Raw genomic sequence first — 23,871 nt, forward strand, 5'->3', positions numbered from 1 at the left:
AGTTCAGCCCCAGTGGGCGTGTCCACAGGCAGACGCACGCAAACAATTGAAGAATCCTGCACTTTCCTTACTGGAATAAAAATAAGATTTAAATGCCTTTGCATGGCAGTAGGAAACGATTAATGTAGTTTAGGAGATCTTTAACTGCGCGTTGCGTCGACTGTGCGTTTTACAGCAAAATAGTGCAATAATTCGATGAGCACTTTCCTCTGAGAAAAAAAAATCTGGGACTATTGTTATATCGCACGGATACTTTTTTGCTCAAGTTAAGATGGATTCTCCCAAGGAATTGCCTCCTTCAACGATCTGAATGCAAACGAGTAATCACGAACGATCTCTTATTTGTGAGTGCTTGCATGTCTTAATTCGTCGCATTTGGGAGAAAAAGGGGCCTTTTGCTTTGCACTGTGTTTGCATCGTGCACGTTCTGTTAGAACATATGGGTTGGAAACATGTTTTAATTGACAGATAAAAAGGAACTGAGCCCCCATCACAAAATGAAAGTCTACCATTTTATATATTTTAAGAGAGGGAAAATTAATGATGGTGAACAGATTTAAAGATCTTATTTGCCGATTCCTGTATCGAAGTGTGGTCATTTTAAAGGATGCAATGAAAGAAAATGCCTTACTAAAATGTCTCGCATGTAACAACATTCTGTGGCAAGCTGTTTTAACATTTAAAGTTTATGTCTATTTTATATTACTAATACTTAATTTTTTATTAGTAAATAGCTATTTCAAGTGTAACTGTTTCGTTTTCACTATTACTAGTACTTCATTTATTATTGGTCAATATCCTAAAAGTCAAAAGTAACGTCAACTCGTAACAAATTGCATATATTTGCTATTGAATTCTACAGGTATCTGTGGATCAGATATTATTTAGTACTCATTGGTTCTTATTCTAGTTGTTGCTAGGGCCTGTTACAGGGTCTGTTTGTTTTTTTCTCCTGGCAGCTAGAGACATGAACATCTATTATTACACACCAAATTAGAGTGTAATACAATGGTTACATGTAACATTTTAAACTTACTATTAAAGTCAATACATATCACCAGTAAAAAGCAAAACAGTGACTAGTGAGGTGGAAATATATTTCTATTATCAGCTTAAATAGATACTACCAATGTCTTAATAATTGCATACTACTAAAGCTGCAATTGATACTTTTTCATGTGATGTCACGCATTCATATGAATTCCCACCTGGAGGGCAAAACAAAGCTTTGCTCCACTGACCATATGAACCCAGAATATAAACACAATGTGCAACGTTTCCCATAAACTACCATAAGGAAAACACTGAACCATTAAGCAGAATGCCTTCATATTCCGACCACATCTGCTTGACTATGTAAACTATGCATAATTAATATAGTGATTACTGAATTTGATCTTTTAATGTTACTGTTTTAAATATATTAAGGCACTTTAAGGGTTTTTACAATGTTTGTCGCACTGTTTAATGTTTGAAATATTGCCGCGGGTGCTTAATCTGGATTGCAAATGGTCAAAACTTGTAATTTGTTCACATACCTTTGTTTTATTCTTTTGAGGGGTGATCTAAATATTTGCGTCTTTGAAACAGATGTAAAATTGATAGGCTTGTGCTGCAGTTCTATGGATGTTTTGGCCTTTAGGCCTTTGAGCTGGTAACGTGACTTTCAAAAAAATGAATGATACTAGTACTAGATAGTAATGATAGTATCAAGAAGGAAAAAAATACATATATGTTATAAGTGAACATGACAAGTGTACCGATCAACTTTTGTTTACCGATTGAAAAACATGGACCAGAAACATAGAATATACATAGTAGTTAGTTTAGCGGAATAAATGTTAAAATGGCTTGCCACAGCGTGCTGCATAACATTCCCTTTGTGGTCAAATGCATCGCTTGCTTATAAACGCACCTGTATCGTACACGGGAATTAGTCGCTGCAAAATAATGAACTGAGCAAAGACGCTATCAGATGTCATTATTGTGGACGTGATTTTTATTTTTCTCGCGCAGGTATGAGATGTTGTTAGCCTCGGCCGTGGTCGTCTGGGAATGGCTGAACGAGCACGGGCGCTGGCGACCCTACAGCCCGGCGGTGTCCCATCACATCGAGGCGGTGATCCGCAGCGACCCTCGCGGCGCCGGGAGCGTGGTGCTGGGCCAAGTCGACTCGCGTCTATCGCCGTACATCATTGACCTGCAGTCTATGCACCAGTTTCGGCAAGATACCGGTGAGATGGAACGCAATCCTATCTGATTTTATCATGCATATTCTAGTACCTCCATTGTATTTTAATAATATGGTTCCTTTACTCTGAGATCAATCAAATGCGCTAATAATCTCAGCTCTGTATTGTGATGGCTTGAAGGCAAACGTCTGCAGATGTTTTGGAAGCTCTGTGTGCTAAGAAAATGGTTGGGCTGGGCCTCAAAACCTTCATTTCAGCAACAGCCTCTTCGTTTTTCTCAAGTCAGATCACTGATATCAGTTTTCAGCTTCATTTTTGTAATTTGCACCTGTTTATGTGTCATCCAGTGTAGAGTTCATTTTGCTCTGTCATTAACTCTTAATGATTTTTGTCAATGTATGCGAATGCTTTACTGGCAAGAAGGACGCAATGGTTTGAAGCCAAAACAAAGAGGTGGATTGTTGGTTGTCAGAATTTTGGGAGTCTCCATCACCAATGCTGACAAAGACCATTGTGCAGGACTAACTAGACTTCATGGGAAGATGGAGAAATGGGGTCGGTGAAGGGTAGCGGCCCATCACTCCAAAAACACGAGGGAGGAGGAGATGGATAAATGAATGATAGTAGAGCGAGGTCATGAAGGGAGGTCGGATGGGGATGGATAACCTTTGTGTTGTTGGGACTGTCAAATTTTGAGACTAATTGTACTGTAGCACAGTTCTCTTATAGACATAACAAGACTTTATTTGTTTTTATTATGTCTGAAATATATTCTTTGGAAAGACATAACAAAAGTTATCTTGTGCTGTCAGTGTATTGTCACAGCTGTCGCTCAACTGTTGACATTTAAATATGTGTATATTTGCATTTTGCATTGTTAAAGACTCATTTGGCTGAAAACCCAAAACTTAAAATAAAGTTTCGGTAATTCGGCTTGTGTTCCTTGGTAATTGAACTCTGTTCAGGGTGTTGTGTTCTCAGATGATAAATTAAACCAGGTGTAGTTTTTGCAACAAGCTTGATATCACAGCCAAAAATATATGTGATTAATTGTCCTAGCATTGTTTTCAGTCTCTATGAACTATGTCCACACTGCTGACATGTTTACAAGTTAGTAACTTTTTCACAATGTGTGCACAAAGAAAAGACACTGACAGTCAAAATGCATCATGTTTTTGTCCATGATTTCAGACCTATTTCGGAATATATTTTGTCAAACAAGTAATAGTGATTCATTATATTCAAAATAAAAGTTTGAGTTTACATAATATAGGTGTGTGTGTGTACGGTGTTTATACATTTTTTTAAAGTATAAATGTATGTGTATGTACTTATATTTACTTAATCCATGGTCTGTCTGTATACTGGATTCTGATTGGCTGGCAGGTATGCAGTAAAACCGTGTAATGCACAGGTAGTTCCAAATCAGTTTAATCACAGTTCTATATTAATGCTTTGCTTTAATTGATGCACACTAACCAACACGCATCACTTACACACACACACACACACACACACACACACACAGGGAGGTCAGAGATCACTGATTGAGCTGCACACATACACACACAAACTTGTTGTCAACGCTTCCCTGTGATTTTTCATTAATAAAATAGCCTAGATACTAGATGGCTACGTTATATTCCTCAGCAAGAAGGTGGTAAAATGGCTGTTTTTGAAATAGTTGTTTGTACATAGAGACGTGCAGACGCAGCACGCAGGTGCTCAATCTTGATCGATAATTAATTGAAACACATGCTATAATTTATTAAAATAAATGTGATCTTACCGCACTATTTCATCCCTGTCTGATTTTTATGCGGGCAGAATGCTAACGCTAATGTGCCGTATTGACGAAAATGTTTACCCATTCAGTTAAATATTGTGCTGCAAAGAGCAATACTAGTTTTTATTTTGTATATAACTTGGCAAATGACCGTGGAATAAGCGAGATAATCAACGGCTAACCGCTTCGCGTCAGGCAGCTCTTTTTCACCACATTGTGAATTTAAAATCCTTTAATGCATGGCTAGCCATTGATTATCCCTTACAAACTAAATGTATACAATACACATATATTATGGAAACGAACTTTAATTTTGGATGCTATTAATCATTTGACAGTTCCTTGTATGTATTTATTTATTATTGATTGATTGATTTGATATTTGGCTGAATACTTTTGGTTGATGAACTTTTGGTATAATACTTAAATATCTTAAGTTTGCATTCTTGCATTCATAGGTGGATCATTTAATAAAGATGACTTGATATATCGTGATATCTATAGAAACCTTGGGGAATCACTTTATACCCAATGAACATAAGGATACCGATAAACACAGGTTACATGCATGTCCACCTCTTCAGGTCACAGCCGAGATTCATTCTTTCTCTGTCTTCTTTGAAGCTGCCAAATAACAAGAGAGAAAATAGAAAATTCTGTCAAATTCAACAGTATGATGAATAAATATTAACATCAAAACTAATACTTAAATCTGTTAACTTGCATACCCAAATTTTTATCTCTTTAACCTAGTTGCACTGGCACCAATTAAATCATGGGTTTAAAGTGCTTCTGATTCAGTGTTAATATGCATCTAGAATGGCTGCAGATGAGGCATTAAAGGGTAAGTTCACCCAAAAATAAAAATTAGTTTGTGTTTTACTCACCCTCGAGGCATCCTAGGTGTATATGATTTTCTTCTTTCGACGAATCCAGTCTGAGTTATATAAAAAATAGTACTGGCTATTCCAAGCTCTATCTTTGCAGTCAGCTGGTGTTGCAGTTGAACAGTCCACAAGTTGTCAAATAAAGCGGGCACATTCATACTAAAGCGTGCCTCACATGGCTCCTGGGGGTGGATAAAGGCCTTCTATAGTAAATCCATGCATTTTTGTAAGACAAATATCCATATTTCAAATGTTATAAACACTTTTATCTCACTTTCATTATCTGTCATACGCAGAAGCCATTCTGGTGGATAATGCAGAACGTATGCTCCGCACGCCTCTGAGATATGGGTTGGTGATATGACCAAAATCTTGTAACATGTTATGAGTAATTTTATATCACGATAACGATATATATCACAATATCTTTTTTTTTTATTAATACGCTTTTTATGATATTCAAATCTTTAATACCATATAATTTTCATAATCCTTGTCACCAATGTCGATATCAAACTAAGACAAGAAAATAATAATAATAATAAAAAAACAAGCTCACTGGAGATAAATAAACAGTCAGTGATGAAATAAGGACAAGAAATTCCTTATAAGCAAAAAAATAAGAAATACATTGTGAAAATTAATTTTTCTTCTCTGTGTAAGTTATATCTATCTACACTAAACAAAATTATAAATGCAACACATTTGTTTATGCCCCCATTTTTCATTTATTGTGGCCAGCCTAAGGCACACCTGTGCAATAATCCTGCTGTCTTATCAGCATCTTGATATGCCACACCTGTGAGGTGGATGCATTATCTCGGCAAAGGAGAAGTGCTTACTAACACAGATTTAGACAGATTTGTGAACAATATTTGAGAGAAATAGGCCCTTTATGTATATCGAAAAAGTCTTGGATCTTTGAGTTCAGCTCATGAAAAATGGGGGCATAAACAAATGTGTTGTGTTTATAATTTTGTTCAGTGTATCCTATATATATATATATATATATATATATATATATATATATATATATATATATATATATATATATATATATATATATATATATATATATATATATATATATATAGCATTATCATTATTTATTTATTTTCTTCTTATTCTAGTTTCAAAAGTGATTTAGCCAAGAACAGTGAGAGATTTTCTCTAACTGTTGTTTGATTAACATGGATGGCTGACAGGACGAATATTGGCCTGCTTCCTCGTTAAGTCCGAAGTCCAGATTCAATATACTGTTACACATAAGCTTTCTTTTGCGGCCGTTTACATTCCCTTAAGACTTAAATTAATGTGTTTAATAGGATACTTGCAAAGCCAGGCATTTGGGCAGATATAAGTGTTTATGCAATCGTTCAAAGCAAATAAAGGGGCAAAAATGCTCATTAGCTCTATTAGCAGCTGATGCGTGGCTTGCACACTCCTCTCACACAGAAACAGAGACAAGCGCACACATATAGCTGTTGATTGTTTTCAACAGCCTAAAAGCAGTTGTTTTAAACTGCAGTGCTTAAAAACACATGCAAGCATTATGTTTTCGTGACAACGTGCACAGCAATGTGACGTGAGCATGCATCCTGTTATCAGTGTTGCCAAGTCGCGGTTTTCCCGCGGAATTGTGCTACTTTTACACTGGGATGTTTTTCATGTCTGCTGGTTGAAGCAACCCCAATAACGTGATATTTAGTGCCTGGAATGCTACTTTTACCGGGGGAAACCCACCCAAAAAATTTATTTTACAGGGGATCATCCCTGAAAAGCGATGTGGCTAGTTTTTTAGTAGGGTTTTGCCGTGAAAACTTGGCAAACCTGGCTGTTATTCAATTTCTGTCTGCATCCCAGTGTAATGCATGTAAGACTGTCGTCATTCAAATGATGAAAAAGTATTGCCATAAACAATTAATTTTGCAGCACCACGAAATAAGCTATAGAACATAATATGAAACGATAGACTTTTAATTTCTTCAATCTGATAACGTAATATCGCCCAGCCCTACCCTGAGATATGGTTGTCTCGTGAGTTTGTTTATAGGAGCAAAGGAAGCAAAGTTTCTTTACTTTAGCAAAGGAAAACCAGTCTCCTCTTAGTTTAGATCAAAATCTTCCTAAATTTTTCTTGGCAAATCCTCAGTTTGTGCTTCTAATTCATGACTGACATTTTGTTTTGTTCTCTCTCTGCATTCGTCACTAATTACGCAATGCAGACATCCTACAACATTTTTCGGATGTTACTGGATTCGTATAATAAGAAAAAAGTCATATACACCTGGGATGCCTCGAGGTTGAGTAAAACAGCTCATTTTCATTTTTGGGTGAACTAACCATTTAAGCTACATTCACCAGGTGCTGGCCATGAGGTTGCTAGTGGGCGTCCTCAATACTGGTTGCCTTGACAGTGAATGGTTTTTTTTATTTTGATTTTTTTTTGTCAAAAGGTATACACATTTTGGAGGCAAAAGACTAAATGTAAGCTAAATCTAAATTAAATCCATACATATAAACAAAACTGAATGGGAAACAGAGCCTGCTTTCTTCCTTTGCATACGTTTATCTATGGCTGAGAGGAGAAAGATCACAAGCTCTAACGTCTTCTTTCCTATTGGCTGTCGCTTCTGATAGTCGCTCTTCATTTGCATAAAGTTGAAGGATTCTGAACTTTGTAGCGTCACTGGACACGCCCCATCCGATCGCTATTGCTGGTGTCGTCGGAAATTGCCAGCTCACCATTGAAATTATTTGGATTGTGTTATTGTTGTTGCATGTCGCGTGTAGTGTGCACAGGGCATGAACGGTGTGTTTCCACCGCAGCTTCAAATCTGTGCTCAGTGCCGCAAGCAACTCGCTAGCAACTTGCAAACAGGTACTGGCACTAGAGTAGGCTATTTGTGTGTCCTGGTCATTTTAAATATTGTGGTTATTGCTAGGGGTGCTCCGATCACGATCGGCCAATCGTTATGCGCATCTCGTCAGTAAAGCCGGTTCTCTAATCAGCGGTAAATTCCATCAGGTGCGTGATTTCACATAGAGCAGCTGTCACTACACAGAGCCGTTGTTAACTGAGAAGATGCGCAAATCCACGCTCACTTTCAGCGTTTATTTGTGCATCTTCTCAGTTAACAATAGCTTGGTGTAGTAACAGCTGCTCTATGTGAAATCACGCACCTGATGGAATTTACCGCTGATTAGAGAACCGGCTTTACTGACGAGATATTGCCAATACCGGTATATCGTCACACCATAAATTAGCCCAATGTTGATATTTCATGATTTGAATATCACAGTTATCGCCAATACCGGTATATTGCAACACCCTAAGTCCACACAACCAGGTTATTCATGCATTAAAAGGACAAGAAGACATTGTAAAAGGAATCCATATGAATTAAGTTAATCAATTTAATCCAAGTCTTCGCAAGATATAAAAATGCTTTATATTATGAACAGATTAAATTTAGGCTATTCATATACACTGAAAATAGTTTGGTGGTGCAACAGTTTTTACAGAAATTGCTTGACAATTTCACAAACAATTACAAACAAAAGACAAAGAGCATGTCATGAAACTTAAAAGTGGAAAAGCTTAAATAGTTTTTTATTGCGACTTATACTTCAATAATGTTTTTATTTACAGCTTCAAAAAAATCATTGTGTATAAACACTGCTCAATGGATATACATAGAGATTAAAATATAAAGTTATAATAAAAGTTTGTAATATAGATCATTTGTGTTCCAAAGATGAACGTTAGTCTTATGGGTTTGATACAAAACAAGGGTGCCTGGATGATGACAGAATTAACATTTTTAGGTGAACCAGTCCGTTTACCTTCATGTCCACATTCCTGTTTCAAGGAAATACATTAAGAAACTGTACTCTCATCAAACATCTTAACATCTCTGCTCTCCTTTACAGGTACGTTAAGACCCGTGCGGCGAAGCTTCTACGACCCACGGTCGGCTCCGGGTCAGGGCTGTGTGTGGGAATGGGAGAACGATTCGGGCTCATGGACGCCGTACGACACCGAGGTCAGCATCGCCATCCAGGCGGCTCGGGACCGACAGCAGCCCTGGCTGGATTTAACGCCGTTGGGCTTCTGCTACCTTATAGACCTGCAGAGTATGACGCAGATCAACGGACAGACGCAGCGGCGCCGGCGCATCCAGAGGCGCTCAGACCTGGCCTACCCGCTAGTCTCCGGCCCGCTGCCTAAACCGCATGCGTGGTCATCCGCTGGAAGCGGTGGACTCCTGGGGGTGGGCGTATCGGGGATCAGCGGAGGGAATGGCAGTGCCTATCCCAGTGGAGCTCTCCCAGCTTCTGCTATTACTTCACTGGGTCAACCATGTTCCTGCCAGCAGTGTATGCTAGTCTTAGGTGTCAAGACACCTAGCATGGCACAAACTCTCGGGCGGAAGCCTCCACCCGTACCCAGGCCGCCGAGCCCAAAAGCACCACCAAGAGGACACTCGTACTCGCTTACCCTGCCTCACCCTCCATCCCTGTCCCGAGTCCTCTCGCCACATAGGAACTCCACCTCAGGTGCTAGCGTAGGCTTCGGACACTCCCTCTCTCTGCTGGGCTCAGCCACTGCTGCCCTGTCGATATCCTCCAACCGTCCTCCTCCACCCTCTGTGCCGCCACCCCCGCCGCCTTCCACCATACCCCACATGCCCTCGGCGCCCAACCCTACTGCACCTACACCCTCCAACACCCTTATATCTACAGTGACCACCTGTGCTCCCACGCCCTCTGCTCGTGTTCTGGGTCCCATGTCGATGGCTTCAGCCGCTTGTGCCGCCCCGGTGCCGCCTCGCAGCAGTCTGGCTGGCCTTAGCCGCCCCGCCCTGCAGAGAATCGCCATGGCACAGTCACGGGCACTCATTGCTTCAGGGTAAGTCAACATGACTGGAGCTGTCTGTGATTGAAAATGAAATGATACTCTGCTTTTCTAGGGATCATGGCTGTAACCTTAACTGTGACAGCTGCGATTGTTAATCTCATGAGCATTTCTAAGAAAGAGGTTTACTATTTTACACTAGTATTTAAGTGTCTGGGGTCAGCAAGATTTTTCTATTCACTCTTATTAAGCAAGGACTCATCAAAAAAATGACAGTAAAGACTTAGACTGTTACAGATTTCGGTTTCAAATGAACGTTTCTCTTTTCAACTTTGTACTTCTCAAAGAGTCGTGAAAATGTTTTATTTCCATAAAAATATTAACCAGCACTAGTGTTTTCAGCACTTATGTTAACAGGATTTTTTTTTTGAGCATCAAATCATCATATTAGAATGATTTCTGAAGGATTGTGTGTGCACAACAGAAAGCTGCTTGGTTTGAAAGTTACTTCTAAACTGTGCTTCACACATCATTACACTATTCACAATAGATAGTTTGACCACATCTTACGTTCCAACATGCTTGTGGAGACCACATTTTATGCATGCACGTAGGGATGGGACGATAACCGGTTTTATTGATAACCGTGATAAAATGTGCTGAAGGTTAGTAATATCGTTTAAAAATGAATTATCATTAAAACCGTGTTTGATTATCGCGGTTTTAATAACTCACTATTAAATAATGTCCAGCCAGCAACAGTCTGACGCAAGCGCAGCACACAATGTTTTTTTTGTTTTTTTTTTCGAGAAGGAATGGCGAAAGTCAGTGACTTTTCTATGCTTTTCTATGCTTCTACACTTTTCATTGTAAGGAAGGAAATGCCACAGAATTTAATCTTTCTTTAAGTGCATAGAGTTGCTTGTTTTATTAGTTGTTTGATGATTATTAAATATAAAACTTGCTGAAATGTTTTCAGTGTGAGCATCAACTATTTTTGAACACTTTCATCTCGTTTCAACAAAACCGTGATAATATTGATAATCGTGATAATTTTAGTCACTATAATCGTGATATTAAATTTTCATACCGTCCCATCCCTACATGCACGTATTAGCATGTATTCGCCTTTTTGTGATTATAAAGGGTTAGATTATAAGAGCATTTGTTTGCTTTGTAGGTGGGCCTGTGCTGTGATGTGGAACGGTTTCACTTCTGTAATAGTTTATTTTTAAAAAAAAAGAAACTTGTGTTTCAAAAATACTCTAAATGTTGACACCATTTAGACCTGTTAAAAGAAAGCAAGTTTTATTTAGCACTGCTGGCTTGTAGTTTGTCTAAGCACTTGTTTTCCCACCTTTCTGAGTATCATAATATAAAATATAATAAAATAATATAATATATAGTATCATTTCATAAATATTGTTATTTTAAACTACTGTTCAAAATTTTGGAGTCAGTGGGATTTTTTTAAATGTATTTTGAAAGGAATTATTTTTCATTTGTGCTGAGCAGGGCTGCATTTATTTGATTAAAGGGGTTTTATTATGCTCTTGAATTTCTTAGAAGTTTGAAAGAACATTTCGGCTAAATTCATTGAACATTTATTTATTTGGCACATGCTTTTTTTCCCTTTTTTTTTAATCAACTTCAAAAAGTCGCAATTCAAAAATACAAACATGTTGAAATAATTTGTAACACTATAAATGTCTTTGCTGTGACTTTTGATCCATTTAATGTTTCCTTACTGATTAAAAGTATTCAAACATAAAAAACATAAACTGAACGATACTGTATGTCACATTATATACCATCACTTGAAAAGCTGTGTGGTCTGTGGGTTCCATGTGAGAATGCAAGAGAATAGCTTTCTAGACATGACTGGTCGATGGGAGTCCACCATGAGTTTCGTTCATTACTCTCCCCCTTCTTTCTGCCTGTTCTCTCTGTTCCCAGGCTCCATTCATTCCTGGGGGCCCCTTTAGCTCCATTGTGTGAGTGTTTTGGAGAGTGTGTGTGCGCTGAGTGTGTATCCAAGCCAACCTTTGTTGGCATTCGCCAGCTTGGGATTTGTATTTGCAACTCAATGCAGTTAAGGGGGGAGGGATTTGATAGTCTGTGTGAAGGAGGTTTGGGAATAGTTGCTCGATTGAGCAAGTGTTTGTTTTAAGTGTGTGTGTGTGTGTGTGTGTGTGTGTGTGTGTGTGTGTGTGTGAGACTCAGACGCTGTCCTATAGACACAAACGTCTGTCTCAGACACTGGAGGAGCGCCGGTTTAAGTATATGCGTAGTGGCATCTGACTCAGATGAGGAATGAGCCATGAAAAGTGAAGTGAGCCAACAAACAACATATTCAGCCTTGCTCTGGCATACTGATAAGTCACAGGAAGAGGTTTAGATTTGTACAAGCATGCTGAATCATAAATGTTTTATTAAGCAGTTGCTCAAAAGTGAAAGTAAAAACTTTTACATTGATACAAAGAAATATATATTTCAATTAAATGCTGTTTTTGTGATTCTATCAAAGAATCCTGTTGTCGACATTGATAAGAAGAAATATTATTTGAGCATTGAATCAACATTAGAATGACTTCTGAAGGATCTAAGACTGGAGTAACAATGCTGAAAATTCAGCTTTGCATCACAGTCATTAATTGCAATTTAAAATGTTTGCTGTATTAAGTAAATGCATCTAATAAATGCAGCCTTAGTGAGCATAAGAGACTTTTCAAAAACATTGAATAATATTTCCCACCCCAAACTTTTGAACATTATTCAGAAATATCAGAAATATTTCAGATTGTGCACTATTTTTTGGTAAATGTGGCACAAGTGCTTCTGTCATTAAAGTGAAAGCGGATAAACCAAATTCTACTTCTGGAATTCAGTATTTTTCACTTCAGTTTATGCATTCACATATGTATGCTGATAGATGTATGCAAAATAGAAACAATTTTGCCTGTGGACCTGTTGTGTGTATTTACATTTATCATATAACTTAATGAGTGTTGATAGACCACGTGTACTCATTTCTTGTGCTGATGCATTAAAAAAAACTGTTCCAAGCCAAGGTTCATTTCAGCATCTGTGCTATTTATTTGATCTGTTTGTGCATACAAACAAAAATGATCTTTAAAGTAATGCACCTACAAAGTCAAAGGACTGGAATAAATGCACAAATATAAAGCATACGTGAAGCTAGTGTCATAAAATAACTTACTACATGGTAACTTTTTGTTTGCCAGCTATACACTCCATCAAAATTGAATGTGAATGCTAATGGCTTACAGACGTCTTTGACCTAAACCCTCCTAAATGTTGTTGCCTTACTGTACTTATGTAGTTATTACAGATGAGATCATTTTGTTGTGCCACAGAACCCTGAACATTCCTCAACAGGCCACAAGTGTTTATACATTTAATCCACTAGAGGGCGCAAGAAAGAAAACTCTCTCTATGTGTGGACCGTCTGAGATTATATTGCACTTCTAGAGCTTAAAAACAGAGTAAAAAACTATTTTAAAGCTATGTTTTTCATTTTACCAAGTAAAGTATGCAAAGGTTTATTTGGACAAGTCTAGGACAAGTGTGATTTTTAGCTAGTCAGTTTACAGTTGTTTTGCTGATGGCGAAATGATTTGTTGTTTATGGCAATGACTGCACATTTGTTTGTTCTTTTATTAATTCTGTTTCACTTGCCTTTCTGCCACGTGGCTTCTTTTTTTTGATGTGCGCTGTGATTGTCCCCTTGAGCAGTGGTTTCACTTCTTCTTTCAGTCATGCTTGGTTTCTTGGGGTGGGTTTCGGTCTGTGGTGTGAAAGCAGGGCTCTGATAAGACATCTGTAGCTGGACGGTAATTGAGCCTGACGTCACTGATGAGAAATCTCTTTCTCTAATATGAGCCTTCACCTTTAAACCTCCTTGATCTTTTCCAGGTACACTTGTAATGGACAGTAAACAACTGTTGATTGTACGTTCATTCTCTTTGTTTTGCAAATTAGTAGAAGAGTTAAGCATTACTGTCATGGTACTGGCTTGAATTATCGTTACAGAAGATACACAAAATACACAAAAACCTGGCTTTTTCGGAACAGAATCCCTGTTATTTTCATATTAGGTATACAAATACATTTGCTGATGTAATAAATAATGAGAGGCTTGTGTGATTTGTTCAATCTCAGTTGGATTGTTTTATGGTAAAAAACAATTTTGGATAGTGTGTGTGTGTGTGTGTGTGTGTGTGTGTGTGTGTGTGTGAGAGAGAAAGAGAGAGAGCTTTAAAATTGTGTTTTTTCTGTAAATGTTGCTTTTGTGCATATGGCCTCTGTGGTATTTTTTGAAGTGCCATGCACATAATGTGGTACACTACTTTTCGGAAGTTTAAGGTCAAAAATGTTTTTAAAATACTTTTATTCAGGAAATATGTGTTAAATTGATCAAAAAGCATTCCTATTTCAGGTAATTTTCTTTTGGACATTCTATGCATTAAATAAATCCTGAAAAATGGTTTCCACCAACATTTTAAGCAGCACAACTGTTTTTAACATTTATAATAATCAGAAATCAGCATATTAGAAAGATTTCTGTCTGAAGGATCATGTGACACTGAAGACTAGAGTAATGATGAAGAAAGAGAGAAATATATTTAAATAGAAAATACTTATTTTAAATGAGAATAATGTTCACAATAGAACAGTTTTATTGTATCTTTGATCAAATAAATCCAGCCTTGGTGAAGAAATTCCCAAACCCATTTCACCATCACGATTTAAATAAAAAATACCATGGTATTACCATCTGATCCTACTGTACAGTATTTTAATAAAATGTGAAGCTCACAGAAATAAATCACAGTCTGCCTTTAACAGAAACAAAAGTGCTGGCAAATGGGATTCATTTGACAGTTCCTCTTTCAAACAAGCTAAAAAGTAAAAAGGATTGTGACCGGATCAATTCAAGGGTCATGTCAGTGAGTTTTTTTTCATCAATCTAGCAAAACCTCTTGACGTTAGAGATTCCCTGTCTCCTCCCTCCTGCCTTCTCCACCTGCTCCTTCTTCCCTCCTTCATTGCTGTCTTCATGTTCGTAAGTAAATGACTACATCTGGCCGTGGTTTGATTGGGTGAGTTGTGCTTATGCCTGCAGCCATATGGGTTCAGTGTTAATACCGCTAGATTAGCCAGCAGCAAACGTGACTGAAGATTTTCTGGTGGCCTCCTTTCACCCCCCCACCCAGCAAATCCGTGTCAACTCCTCATTCTCCCTCCTCTACTCATTTTTCATCTTGATGGTGGCACCGTGTCCCTTCGCACCTTGCTGTGAACGCATCAGTTGATGTTGGCACACTGATCTGTGTCTCCGTGTTTCACTGCACTTTATGTGACATACATGCCAACAACTTGTATAACCCTTAAACACACTCCTGCAATCACACATTTATTCTGGAAGACTCTTCTGGCTGCTGTGAGGACTGCTAGCACAGCCGTTCAGGACCGAAGTAAGGGTTAATGAAGATTATGACCTCATGGTTTCTCCTCATTGCGTTATCAGCTTCATAAAGATAAACTTTAGCACAGTGATAAACATTTGATTTTCCCTCATCACAGGATTAGACAGTTATTCCCCAGTGGTCTTTGTGTTTATATACTGAAAAGCCCAGGGCATATTTCAGAATAGCATTATTGGTTATTCTAATTAGAAACTCATAAAGTGAATATAATTTGTTATTATAATGTGTTAATATTTGTTATTTTTGGATGTGTATTTTTATTTAGTTTTTTATTTTAGGTTTTTTAGTATGATTTTTTTTTTGTGGAGTTTTTATGTAAAACAAAATCTGTTAATGTTAAATGATCAATAAAAAAAAAGCCATAATACTAATTATTCAGCATACACACACACACACACACACACATATATATATATATATGTATGTTTATGTGTGTATTTATTTATATATATGTGTGTGTGTGTGTGTGTGTGTATTTTTGCAAAGGTCACAATTGGACTCATTTTTCACAGTTGCTCCATTTATAACATTGTGAAATATTATTATTTAAAGTGTTTCTGTTTGAATATATTTTAAGATGAAATATCTGAAGCTGGAGACAGACAGACAGATGTAACATGTTTTTTAATTTACAGTATATACATTTTTAATAATGTAATTTCTGATTTATTTCTTTTGAATTTGAAGTGAAATCAAACACCCAGCATTTTTTTTAACAGATTTTGTGGGATTCATTCATATATATCCTTTTGTCTGTGCCAATATAGTCAGTGTCTGTTTATGCCCCTATATGACCAAAATGTTTGAACGCGTGCAGGACGAACACATGGTATGTTTTGGATGTGTGTGTGTGAGTGTGTGTGTGTAAGCAACTATCTTGCACTATGTGCCTGTGTGATGGAACCTAATGGCGGTGTGTCAGTGTGTGACGTTGAGAGGTAATCCCGGTCTCTGTGACGTGGATCACCTGCTTTCCTAGCTGCTCGTCAACAGATGGAAACTCGAGGATTAGCACTATAAGAGCGAAGGCTGACAAAGCAAGGCAAGAGATCCTCATCCAGCAGAAGAACAACTCACAGAAAGAGACATGGGATATATGTGAACAGAACTACATTGATTCCTGGGTCTCTAGTGGGGGAAACAAATCAATCTGACTACAGAGACTGCCAAACATTCTTTGAAGAAGTTTGAGAGCAGAACACAAGGCAGAATCCAAACATTACTTTTGAGTTTTTCCTATTAAGACTAAATTTTTTCTTTGGAGATCATCGGAATAGTTGAGACATGACTGTTATCAAGGTCAAACAGTGAGTATCTTTGGAAATGTTTTTCTCTTGTTTAGAACCAGACCGATATATCGTTTTGCCGATATATCGGTATAGGCAAATATGCTGCTATGATTTTTTTTTTTTTTTTTTTTTTTTTTTTACACATAATGCAGATAAAATGGTTGAAATGCTGAAATTATGTAGATTGGCCAGCAGAGTGCACTCCATTGTTTGGTACTAGCGACTGGAAAACAAGTCTACAAGTCTATGGAAAACCATTGAAAGTTGAACATCCATATCTTTGTAACCGCATGGCGGATCAGCACCAAATTCGGGAGATCCCTTCAGCTCGAGGAATCCTTTTGTACACAAATTGATTGCACATCTAGAGGCCCTCTTTTGAACGAGAACACCCCCACGTCGATAGCCCCTGGCATTCAGAAGTTGCGGGCGGTTAAATTTGCAGTCCTGTGCCAACTGATCTAGCGATCCCAGGAGCTACCGACGCATGGAGCCTGGTCGTTCGAGAGGGCTCCTTGAGCTGAAGGGATCCCCTGAATTTGGTGGAGATCTGCCGGCGCGTTCACGAGATAGTGATACCAGTCAACACGGTGAGGAGGTCTCTTGTTCAGGCAGCTGCATTCAGTTGTCTTATTCAACCGTAAGTGCCCCTCGAAGTGGACTTCAAATGAAATTCCGCCATAATTCCAGTTACAAGGGAACGTACGCATACATTCAGAAAACATTAAAGTGCGTGAGACGTGTATTTACATTATTTATTTACAGAGTTAATTATGTCAGACATCTCTAGTAAGTTTCGTCTGTGTGTGAAGACAGTATTGCAAATTAATGTTGAACTTGTAAAGTGAACTTCCGAAGTAAACTTCAATGGAATGAAGTTGAATAAACTTAAACTTTACTGTACAGCGTACTGTTGTCAGACTAATTTTGGATAATAAAGTTTATTGTTAAATGCCCTGCCTCCATTACATATCTCTGTCACGTCATTATATCCGTATGATCACCACATTTGAGTGATCATTGCAAAAAATGTGTTTATGTCTATACTGTATTCTACATATTGTAGCAGTCAAATGCTTGGACACTTTTGACTGTACTGTACTATAACATACACAAAGAATATCGGGGGATATATATCGATATCGCCTTTTTTTTTTTTTTACTTCATAATATCGGTAACCCCCACCCCCCCAAAAAAAAAAACATCGGTTGGGCTCTAGTCTTGTTCATTCGATAGCTGGTCAGCTAATAGTTCTTTAATAGTTTTTAACAGCCCTTAATTATAAGGTGAAAAAAATTTCACTATAGAATACAGTGTCATTTGTCAGTGAGTGATTATTGTCATTTGGTGTGGTTTTTAAGTTTAACATGAGAACAATTTTACATTAGTTGTCTTTACGAGTTGTTATAGGTGAACATCTTGGTTTGACAGTAGTTTTTGATTGTTCAAAATATCACTTTGGTTAATTTCTATTGTTTACCGCATATGTTCTGTAATGTTGAGGTGAAATGCCCTGGAAATATTAACCAAGTACACACTTGGCAATCTGAATATCCCCTCATATGGACAACAGGTTGTCCGGTCATGCGAGGTTTTTGCTATGCAGCAGCGGGTTTGACTGAAGATGTGACCTGGTTTACGTACCACAGCGTGACTCGGCATGTCTGCAGGTCAGGATGTGGGTGATTAGGATGCAGGTGTAGCTGTGACAACAACATGGTTATTTCTGTTTAGATCCAGATTATGATTATCGATAAGACCGTTGAGGTGTGTGTGGTTGTTTCTGATTGGTGAGTGGTTGCTTGCGTAGTGGAAGCATGTGTTTCATGTCTTATTTCTTTTTTTATACCTTTATAGTGTCCCCACCGTCCCAGTGAAGAACTTAAATGGATCCAGCCCTGTCCATCCAGCTTTGGCAGGTGAGAAATAATATGCAAATAAGTTATAAATATTGACTAATATAGTAAGATTTAGGATAATTTTTTTTAAGTAAAGAAACAGAACTTAAAAATTGATGGATATGATTGTCTCTTCTCTTTGGTTAGGTATCACTGGGATTCTAATGAGTGCTGCTGGACTCCCGGTCTGCTTGACCCGCCCACCCAAACTTGTGCTCCACCCCCCAGCTGTCAGCAAGAGCGACATCAAACCTGTACCAGGCCTTGGGCACTGCTGCCGGAAAACTTCAAAGAAGCAAGCTCGCAAAGGCAAGGAGCAAAGACAGTTTAATGCAAATTACAATTACTGTAAAAAAAAACAAAAACAAAAAAACATTGTACTAATATTGTGAATTATAATTCATAATTATTTAATTATTATTATTTATTGTATAATATATTATATTATATCATCATATATAATATGTACTTTTAATCAAATACGTGCAGTCTTAGGAAGCATAAGATATGTCTTTCTTTATTTCAAACTTTAAATCAGTAGTGTATGTATAAACAATATATAGAAAACAAATAAAATATTTATATTTTATATATCACGTCACATCTTTGTGACAGATTATGTCTCAAAATCCTTATTTGTTTGAACTTTTTCTTTCCTTTTGTGCAGGTAGAACTTCAGAAGAAGTTGTTAGAAGATATCTCCAGAAAGTCCGCAACCCACCCGAGGAGGTAAACATACTTGATTCATATTTCCTTTTTTTAAATTATTAAAACTATTTTAATTAAAATATAATCCTTTTATTATTAAAATAATTATGTTAATTATCTTTAACTAGATTCATTCAACTTGATTCAATATTTTGAATCTATTAATTTGAATTTTTGTAGGATTGTACAATCTGTATGGAGTCTCTATGTGGCCCATCTGGTTATAAAGGCCCAGGTGTCGGTGGCATTTCTCGGGCAGAGTCAGTGGGTCGTCTGTGTCAGTGTGGGCATCAGTACCACCTGCAGTGCCTGGTGGCCATGTACAACAATGGCAACAAAGATGGCAGCCTTCAGTGTCCCACATGCAAGACCATCTACGGTGTTAAAACCGGCAACCAGCCACCAGGAAAGATGGAATACCACGTCATTCCTCACTCCCTTCCTGGACACCCTGACTCCAAAACCATCCGGATTATTTACAACATACCCCCTGGCATTCAGGTAAGACTCTTAATATAAAGCTTGTTTAAAACCAATGCTTAGCCCAGAGCATTCATTCACATTGGCATTTTTGCCACCTGCATCATATGTTGATCTGCTACAGTGTTATATATAAGGCATGCATACATCACATAACTATAATGTAGGTCTAAACTGCTCTGTCTATGATTGTTTTAGGGTCCAGAGCATCCCAACCCCGGGAAGCCCTTCACAGCCCGTGGATTTCCAAGACACTGCTACCTCCCTGACAGTGAGAAAGGCCGTCTGGTGAGTCTCCGGACCTTCTCAAACACAATCTCATTCATTCTCTTATAGGGTCCCTGAGTGTCCTTGGAAAACTTACATTTAGTTAGTTTTATCAAGTTTAAGGTTCTAAAAAAAACTAAAGGTTCTAAAAATCCCTATACTATATATAGACTATATACAGAAGTCAACATTTGAAGTAGATCAAAAGATTACATCAAAGTTGTCCTAAAACCAAAACAATACCCGTCCTTGTCTTAAGACAACTTTGAACTTTTTTTTGATCCACTTCAAATGTTGACTACTGTAGTATAGGGATAGTGCACCAAAATTTTTTTAATTCTGTCAACCTGTATGCACTTCTTTCATCTGTTAAACACAAAAGATGTTTTGAAAAATATTGGTAACCAAACAGTTGCTGGTAGCCATTGATTTTTCTCCATACAATGGAGGTCATTGGCTATCAGAAACAGTTTGGTTACCCATATTATTCAAAATATCTAGTTTTATGTTCATGAAGTTTGGAACATCAAAGAGAGATGCTTATTTATAGTATTATAAAACCTTAATAACTTTTTAATAGTTATTTTGCAGTGTAGGATGCAAGGTCTTTAAAAGGGTCTTAAAAAGCCTTACGATACCATGACTTACTCCTCTTCTTAATTTACACCCTCCAACTTCAACATTTGAGGTTCTTCAGCTTTCATTCTAAACAATTCCTGCTCTGATAGGTGTTGAAGCTGTTGCTGGTTGCTTGGGACCGCCGGCTGATCTTCTCAGTGGGCACATCCAGCACTACAGGCGAGACGGATACGGTCATTTGGAACGAGGTGCATCACAAGACCGAGTTTGGCTCCAACCTGACCGGCCACGGCTACCCAGACTCCGGTCACCTTGACAATGTCTTGGAAGAGCTGAGGGCGCAAGGCATCACTGAGGAAGAGTGTCTGAGGGACTGAAAATTCAAGTCGGATGACAAAGACTGAATGTTTTTTTTTTGTGTGTGTGTGTGTTAGTGTTGCCAAATCTGAATTCAATTCCCAGCTCTTGTTTCTCACAATACCGGAGACACTTTCAAAATCAAAAAACACTTACGTTTAAAGGTTTTTAAGTCATCATCGCTCAGTTTTTTCAGTGATATTAGCCCTCCTACTGCTAATGAAATGGTAGGAGCCTGTCAGAAGTGGGACGGCCAGCTGCAAGAGCTGTCATTTACAAACAACATTGCACTGTGCGTGATATTGTGGTGGAGCCATTGTGTTTTTGAAAATTTCTGATGGCGTCCGCCCCACAGAAACTAGATTTGGTACGGTGCAATTTTGTGGCTAGTGGGCTGCAGACAAAAACCAAACTGCCGGTGTCTGTTTAACCATTTAATGTATTGTAGTTCTGTGAAGGGTACTCAAAACAAAGGTACTTCTGTGCATGTAGTTGTATCATTCGGCACAGGGGCGATTACGTCTTGGTGTAACCGAGGCTGCTACTCGTTGCTTAACTTTGAAGCTCCAGTTGCAGCTTTAGATGCTGGAACAGGAAAGTTTACTGCCTCGTAGTGGCACTTGTTAACATTATACATTCCAGTAATAACCACTGTATTTATTTGACAACATAGTTTTCGAAATGTTTGCAGTATTTACATTAACCACTTCTCTTTGTACTTATTTTATTGTATCTTACATTATTTTATAATGCTGAAATGAGAAACCTGCGTTCTCTTTGATTTTGGGTTGGAAACCAATCTCTGTCCGGGGACTGAAAGAGACATTCAGTGCAAACTGCTTTGTTGATCAGTATTAGAGAGATGTGAGATTGAGCCAAGGTGAGATTGGCAGCCAACAGATGGACGATGCACAAATTTAGTGTAAAACTCATTTCTTTGTGATTGGATTTGCCGTCGGAGAGCAAAGAATTACAAACAGGGCCTGTACGCAAACTGAGCCAAGCTCAATTATAGTGTGGGTTTTTATCACCAGTTTAGGAACCATCAAGGTTTAGATTCTCCAAAGTTGAAGGCATGGGCCTTTTAAATGGTTATGAAGAGCTACTAACCTACCCTGTTAAGTCCATTGAAGTTGTATCCTGTGGACAAACTATCTCCGGTTGCCTTTCTGGTCGGTTCTCGGTAGGTCTTTGGTGGACCTGTTTACAAAGCTGTTGATGAAACGACTGCATGTATGTACATGCAAATGTGTAAGCTTACATTTATAGTTGATGTGCTGTATGTATGTGTTTTATGTACACAATTATTTCCCCCTGCATCCAGAAGCATGTTGTGGAAGTAAATGAATATTTCTTTTTCTTGTATGAATTTTTTTTTATAATATACTTTTAATTGATTGAACTTTTTCTTATAAGCTATTAGTTCTTTTTTTCTCCACTGTGAAGTTTTTCATTTCTTCTATTGCACTTGTATGATTTGATTTATTGTCCAGCCAAATTCCTCATGATAGTTGCTATGGAAACAGCAGTGAAAATGGCACCGCTGCCAGGATGAAAACTGTGAAGACCGAGAACGGCGCTAGGAGAACTAATGTTCCTGTATAATAGAAAATGTACAAAACAACTCTTGCATATTACATAGCTGCTGGGATACTGAATAAATATTAAAGGCACTCAAAAAAAGAGAGAAAATGAAATGCTGGTTTGGAATCATTTTCTTCTCAACTTAATTCCTTTTTTTCTCTCTCAAGTTAAAAATATGGTTCTTTTTGCATAGTATACTATTTCAGTCAGGCACTAAATATTTGACTCAGTAGGGGGCGATGTTCAACTAAAATAATCAATAGCCAGGATCCACGCTCACTCTATGACCTATAAGTGATACAAATACTAATATATAACACACTTTAATGATAGCATTTTAGTATGCACCATTATGTAAATATCAAACAATTATTTTCCATAATAGTTTCACAAAATGTGCCAGAAAAAAAAGCATTATTACTTGACAAGGCTGTTGGTAGACAGACATTTTATAGCTAAATATTCTCAAAATGGCCCAAAATCAGCACTAGACTGTCAAGATGGCAATATGATGGACCGCTCTCTCTCTCTCTTGCTCTCTCTCTGAATTAAAATTTTATCATGACACAAAATGAACAGACCATCTGGTCCCCGCTAAGACCAGGGCATCTCCTCTACAGGCAGATGATCCAGCTTGTTAATTAATGCTTTTATCTTATACGTGTTACATAACCCTGAACAAATTCAATAAATCTTAAAATATTTATGTATGGTTGTATTTATGTATGTGTGTGTGTATATATATCTATCTATACATATATATTTATTTAGATATGGTTTGATGAAAATCTGGCTCCACCATAGATAGACAGACATAGATAGATAGATAGATAGATAGATAGATAAATGTTTTTAAATATATTAATTGATATATTAATTGGTGAAATGTGGTGTTATTATAATGAAGCCAAGCTGTCCTTCCCCATAATGTATATCTGTGCTCATGTCAGTCTGGAATGTCTCCAAATGTCTTTTAACAGAGTGAAGTTGATGTGAAGGTGATGCGTCTAGACAGATGGGCGAAGTACATAATGCGGTTAACACTGAGTTAGCCATAAAGAAGCCCATGCACCGTGTGTCATCTCAGCTGGGAAGCTGTCAAAAGATAACCCTGCCCCCCAAATCACTACCCCCCAATGTCCTGTCCGAGACCCCCTGTAGCTGGGCTAGAAGATCTAGTAATCTGAAACACTCGGGTGCGGTCAGAGTCGAGGAAGTGTTTGAAGGCAAATGTACTGTGGTAAAAAAGGGCTCAGGCCCAGAGGGGTAATCATGCTAACCTAAACAAGTTTTGTGCCACAACATGCCTGCAAAATTAACGTGCGTGGTTCCAAAACCTTTTTAGACCGAGTTTAATACCAAATCGACCTGACTGCTCATTTTTGGATCTGACACCAAAACAATCTCATTTTATTTCTCAATTTTCTTGTAGTTATTTCAAGTGCAAATGCACTTTCTCTGCAATGTCCCTCTAG

General features: G+C 37.8%; 2 protein-coding genes across 3 annotated transcripts in view; one reads left to right on the forward strand and one right to left on the reverse strand.

The window, feature by feature from the left end:
* cd248a (CD248 molecule, endosialin a) overlaps positions 1–23,871 on the reverse strand; it is a 140,158-nt gene that overhangs the window by 18,805 nt on the left and 97,482 nt on the right. The window lies entirely within an intron of this gene.
* Positions 28–23,099, forward strand: LOC132117028 (E3 ubiquitin-protein ligase DTX4-like). Of its 2 annotated transcripts, XM_059526046.1 has the most exons (9): positions 28–344; positions 2,017–2,234; positions 8,799–9,777; positions 18,381–18,442; positions 18,569–18,730; positions 19,089–19,150; positions 19,310–19,630; positions 19,808–19,897; positions 20,605–23,099. In XM_059526046.1, exons 2-9 carry the CDS (start codon positions 2,024–2,026, stop codon positions 20,830–20,832), a joined length of 2,115 nt encoding a protein of 704 aa, XP_059382029.1. In that variant the 5' UTR covers positions 28–344; positions 2,017–2,023; the 3' UTR covers positions 20,833–23,099. The 2 variants fall into 2 exon arrangements, with proteins under 2 accessions (XP_059382029.1, XP_059382039.1); XM_059526056.1 differs by lacking the exon at positions 28–344 and having other exon boundaries at positions 1,875–2,234.

This window comes from Carassius carassius, chromosome 3, assembly GCF_963082965.1.
Source record: "Carassius carassius chromosome 3, fCarCar2.1, whole genome shotgun sequence".
Classification (NCBI taxonomy): Eukaryota; Metazoa; Chordata; class Actinopteri; order Cypriniformes; family Cyprinidae; genus Carassius; species Carassius carassius.